This window comes from Arctopsyche grandis, chromosome 4 (genome assembly GCF_051622035.1).
Source record: "Arctopsyche grandis isolate Sample6627 chromosome 4, ASM5162203v2, whole genome shotgun sequence".
NCBI lineage: Eukaryota > Metazoa > Arthropoda > Insecta > Trichoptera > Hydropsychidae > Arctopsyche > Arctopsyche grandis.
Genome location: NC_135358.1, coordinates 14,769,345 through 14,774,749, shown reverse-complemented (window position 1 = coordinate 14,774,749; position 5,405 = coordinate 14,769,345). Strand labels below are relative to the sequence as shown.

At 29.9% G+C, this 5,405-nt stretch overlaps 1 protein-coding gene across 2 annotated transcripts; it reads right to left on the bottom strand.

Annotated features, from left to right (window-relative positions):
- Positions 1–486: 486 nt before the first annotated feature.
- LOC143910966 (tubulin polyglutamylase ttll6-like) lies at positions 487–4,512 on the bottom strand. Of its 2 annotated transcripts, none has more exons than XM_077429627.1 (15): positions 4,290–4,512; positions 3,838–3,973; positions 3,558–3,740; positions 3,187–3,478; positions 3,007–3,099; positions 2,673–2,930; positions 2,451–2,579; positions 2,209–2,362; positions 2,066–2,137; positions 1,834–2,000; positions 1,620–1,730; positions 1,366–1,492; positions 1,132–1,293; positions 723–851; positions 487–637 (listed from the first exon to the last, which is right to left on the bottom strand). In XM_077429627.1, the coding sequence occupies exons 1-15, from the start codon at positions 4,317–4,319 to the stop codon at positions 551–553; spliced, it is 2,130 nt and encodes a 709-aa protein (XP_077285753.1). In that variant the 5' UTR covers positions 4,320–4,512; the 3' UTR covers positions 487–550. The 2 variants fall into 2 exon arrangements, with proteins under 2 accessions (XP_077285753.1, XP_077285754.1); XM_077429628.1 differs by having other exon boundaries at positions 3,558–3,722; positions 4,290–4,476.
- Between the last annotated feature and the right edge of the window lie 893 nt (positions 4,513–5,405).

Here is a 5,405-nt window from a genome sequence, read left to right as displayed (position 1 = left end):
ATTACAATAAGATCGCAATCTGTCTGTCTTAATGAATTGGTTAATTTTGGTTTTATTCTATGTGTACATATACGCGTACATTTATAATATACACATGTGATTTGTACCTTCATATTATAATAGTTAAATGACAAATATTGTTCAACATGACAGTGAAAAAATAAATCTGTGCATAGTTTATTTTTTATTATGTGAATACTACTAAATATCAGCAATAATTAATAAAAATTGTTATATATTACATTATTTATGGTTTTTTTAGACCCAAACCTTTAATTTGTATATTTCAATAATCCAATATTTATCCTTTTATATTATATATAGATGTTGGTCATTTCTTTAAGAAATGATTTTTCATTTTAATTTGGAGTTGCGATAGGGAGCTGATCGTACAATGTCGAACCCATTTGAAGAAATTATTTTTATTCGTACGTCACACTATATTTAGTCTATATTGTTCATGAATATTAATAAAAGATTATAATATCAGTTTATCAAAAAATTTATTGACATAATAAAGGAACGAAGTTTAATGGAAGTCATAAATAAATTATGGATTTCTTGATAGGTGGTAAGTAGCGTATTTTTTTTCGTCTGCTGGTCTCAGAACTCCAACTTGTCTCATTGTGTTATATACCTGAAATGAAAAAGAAACATTACAATAGACAGCAAAGTATGTATGTATTTATTCATATTTGGAAACTATGTATATGTATATATACAATTTCAGTTATTCCATTATTTTTAAGGAGTGTATCTCGCTTATCAAGTTCCAAAATTCTTTTTTTTTCTTCCGATTCTATAATTGGCAAGCCATCTGGTAATCCACAAAGAGCGGTTTCTCGAAGTACCTGAAAAGAAATTTGATGTGTGCTCTCATCATAATTTTATTTAAGGATCGTCATATGCCGCATCTCTGTTGCACAGACTGTGCAACAGAGATACAGCATTTGACCAACCGCCATTGTTTACAACTATCAATATATGTATGCACATATGTACAATCAAATCTTATTATAACGAACTTCTAGGAACCTGAAGAAGAAACTGCTGCTAAATATTTTTATTTGTAGCTGCGACAATAATTCGTTATAGTGGAATACTATACATATGTAAATATGAAAAACTCACAATTTTGGGTAGCGTCAATTTCATATCTGGTCTTAATTTTTTCTCGTGATTTTTATACAGCCTCTGCTTCATAATTTGAGTGTCATACACCTTTAAATCCTTATTAACAGATGGACTATTTAATGAGGGCAGTCTTTTTAACATATTGAGCTTTTCTTTGGCCTTCGAACAAATCAAAAACATTTTAAAACTACATATTTGCCGAAAATAGTGGTGTACGTATAATGTACGTACTTCTATTAAACTACGCTGACGTTTGACACATTCTCCCCTTGCTCTCGAACTTGTTGTGCTCAAGTATAGTGAACTTGATGGCTGTTGAAAGAATTTTGAATACTTGTCACCATTTGGGTATACGCGTCTGTAAAAAAAATTGAAGGTTTTGATACTAAGAATTTTATAAAAAGTAATGTTAATCAATGAATAATTTTTAGAAATATATTTCTATTTCATTTTTACGAAGGCTGGTCTGTTTTTAGGCAACTTACCGATAATTGCCAAGGTGTTCATCTTCCCAGTGCAATTGCTCTTGCCAAAATTGTTTTTCTTTTTCCTTCACTTCATCCTTTTCTTCCAATGGTATGACATCATAGTTATTCCTTAAGCATATCAAATTTTATTTTAATTTATAAACATAGATTTTTATTACATTGGAATTCCATTATAGTTTTCGCATTTGAATATTCAAAAATATATTTTTACTTGTATCCATGTAACAGTCTTTCTTGGATTCGTTTACGGTCTTCTTCCAAGATTTTTCTCTTATCGCATTGCCATATATTTAACAGCGATAATGTGTCAGTCAATAAAGCCTCTTTAACTTCTTTATCTAGCAGTGAATCAGTGTTAAAACTTGGGGAGTGGTTCACCTTAAAAAATTATAAAATATGTTATCAATATAACTATAATGAGTTAAAATGAGTTGCGGATTTACCTCAAGCAAATGGGGCAGTAAATTATGATCTAATAGTATATCAAATCCTAAAATTTCAAAGCAAGCTTGTGTCTGAAAAGTAATATAATGTAAGTATGTAGTTGATGATAGTAATAGTTATAATGGTATTGTATTGAACAAACTGTATCATGTGATGCAAAACAGGCACGATAATTATGTTTCAAAATCGGCCATGCAGATATTAGAGTCTTGGCTACAATTTCGTCAACATTATTCCATATTTTTTTTGTGTTTATTCCATTTATTTCCAGTAAATGATTTAGAGTTGATATTTTTCTGTAATTTTTCATTAGGAAACAATCTATATTAATATAGTTAACTGTTTATTTTAAGTTTTTTGTGTAAGTTTCTTTTCTGCATGAACCTTTTGCTTCCCGATTCTTGGTCATAAACAAAAAATCTACTCTGTTTATTGATAGCATAATTTGTTAAATGCATGAATATATTTGTACAATTCCTACTATTAGGATCACAGTAACGTGTAGTTGCAAATCTGTGTATGTAATGTTTTCAAATGTTTAATTAACAAATAACATAAGTATATTTCAAAACGGACACAAATGAATGGTACAAATGTATGTTTTACCTTACCAAGCCTTCATTATAAACAAAAATACTTAATGGGTCGCATGATGAAACCAATGCATAAACACGAATATCAAATTTGTAACCGTTGATCAAATAAGGCCTTGTTATGTATAGTTGGCATATCAATTTTTCAGAAGGGTTTATGTCTTTGAGATGTTTAGTTAGGAAAATACCTTTGCCTTGGCTTCCACAATCAGGTTTGATTATAAAAGTTTTATTTTTGTGGTATTTACTATATATCAAAGCATCATTGAAGCTGTCGAGTGTAAAAATACATTTATGCGCTGAAAATGGTTTTATTTTACGCAAGGTTATAAGATACATATACATACTCGGATGGCAAGCACCAAGTTTTTGGAAAAAAATTGTAATCATGTGGGAAGCACTTGTTCATTCTATTCAAATTTCTGGCTAGTAAGTCTTTTCTGAAAGTTTGTATCATATTACATACATTATTTAAGTATTTAAAGTGATGTATTAAATCTAGTTTACTAATTATAAATATTAATAACCTGCATATTTCAGCCATTCCTGGGAAATGGTTAATACGTTGGAAACGTTTCATTTCTTTTGATTTCTCGATAGTAACATTTCCATCGGTGAAACAAATATTCCAATCATCCTTGTCATGAACTGCTTTCATTCCAAAAGCCGAAGTGACTCTTCGAATAACATCAAATCGACTATTCGATGTGCATACAGTTATGACTGGTCTTCTTCTCTTTTTCTTTTTTTGAATAACGGTGTCATCAGTTTGATAGAAACTATTATCAACTCCATTTTGGACATTATTTAAATTATTATCTGTTTAAAATTTATCAATATGTATATTAATTATTTAAAATATTGTGTTATTTTAATAAATATAATGAATACTTTATACCTAAATTGGGCATCTGCCAATTTTTATAATTGGTAGAATTCAGATATTTAATTTTATCGCATTTATTTGATTCGGTATTGATCGTACAGTTTGGTTTTTCATTGTTTACATTCTTAGTATGTATATTTATTGGATAAAATATACCATTGAAATATGGAGATTCATCTGAAAGCGTGTGTTTTCCTGTGTGATTAAAAAGTAGTACACACAATAAAACAGTCTGATACTATGTATTTAACATGTACCTACTAAACATGAAGAAAACGTGTTAGGTTCTTACTCGCTGATGCAGAAGCACAATGCGTTTTTGAGTATGAATCTCTTAAACTGTGACATGAGGAAATCTGTGGGAGTGCAGCTACAAGTTTATAAGCAGATCTTCGAGTGTAAGAACTGTTGGTCAGCATTTGTTGAGACTGAAAAATTTTGTATTATGTATAGAATCTACATATATACATATGTATGTATCTACTTAAATTAAAGTGAAATATGATTGCTTAAAAGTTTACAATTTGACTAGTGACTAATTAAATTTATTGTAGTAAAACAAAAAAAAAAAATCAATACTAGAAAATTTTGTATACATAAATAAAGAATGGAAGTACTTTTTGTTTTGTAGCATTTTTTTAAATTTAAATTCAAATTACAATTAATTTGTAATGAATATTATTTGTAAAATTAACAAGTGATATACATACATACATATATAACATATATAATATTTATACACACATTTTGGCAGACATTTTCATAAGATTCCATCAATAAATGATTTGCTCGTAAAAAGCAATTTCGGGCATTTTGCACACTGAAAATATTCTATTTGATGTATGTAAAGTTACTGTTGATGATTGTAAAATGAAACTTGCAATATGCATCGTTGGCCAATTCCATGGAAATCAATATCAACATTGTGAATGTAAACAATCCATAACAACTTGTCATGGATTGTCTTAACATCTGAAATATGAGCTTGCGTTGCTATGCTTTGTTAGGTATTGCAATCAGTTAATAAAGTGTAGTATTAAATATGTAATGCGAAGCCAAGAAATCTTGAAAATAATGAAAAACCTTTCGTCGAAATTAATTTACGTATAAACGCCTTGTTTTATATAATTCATTATAAGATAAAATAGAAGTGACATTTTGTTGATTGTGAAGATCATCTAATCGTGTAGATGCCCTTATTAATTTATAGGGATGCGGGATTACGACTATGATGAGTGTTTTATTTGTATCAGTGAAACCATTTAATTCAAATGACTTCTATGTTTTTACAAGCTTTTTTTTACATTAAGCAATCAATAACTTTTTTTTACTTGTGACTCGAAGTAAAAAAAAGAAAACTGGTTGACCGATTTTAGGGTGTGACCAGTTTTAAGGTGTGACGGGTGATCACGTGTGACCAATCTAAAGCGACCAGTTGTCCTGTGACCGGTTCACATTTGACTAGTAATCACCGAACCGTTATTCCAGTCGACGGTTGTTCTCAATTATGGCCGATTTCCCCTTGCACAATTTTGATCGACTTGAATTCTTTAGCCTAACAATATAAGAAATGAACGACTGTAACAACTGTCGAACAAATTTCCATGTCAGATGCTGGCATGGTTCCTCTCTTTTGCACGAATGCTACAGCATATTCTTCGGTAGACGGTAGAGCGAATGAGTTAATTTTTAAATGCGAAAAAAAAATACTTTCAGATAATGTGAAAGCACATTAATTTGTTAGGCCAGAGCGGTGGCGCGTGTCGAAGGAGAGCAGATCAAACGGAATCGTATAAAAACATAATAAAAATGAGACAATGGTCGCGAAGAGTCAGGATTGGGATCGGTGTGTTTGTGTGG

What these genes read in the sequence shown, in the direction of transcription:
- LOC143910966 (XM_077429627.1), bottom strand. Translation starts at nt 4,319, where the DNA reads ATGGAATCTTATGAAAATGTCTGCCAAAAT. An exon ending in TTGTGCTTCTGCATCAGCGA is followed by an intron (nt 3,741 to 3,837) that starts GTAAGAACCTAA and finishes TTAATCACACAG; the next exon opens with GAAAACACACGCTTTCAGAT. An exon ending in ACTTGGTGCTTGCCATCCGA is followed by an intron (nt 2,931 to 3,006) that starts GTATGTATATGT and finishes TACACTCGACAG; the next exon opens with CTTCAATGATGCTTTGATAT.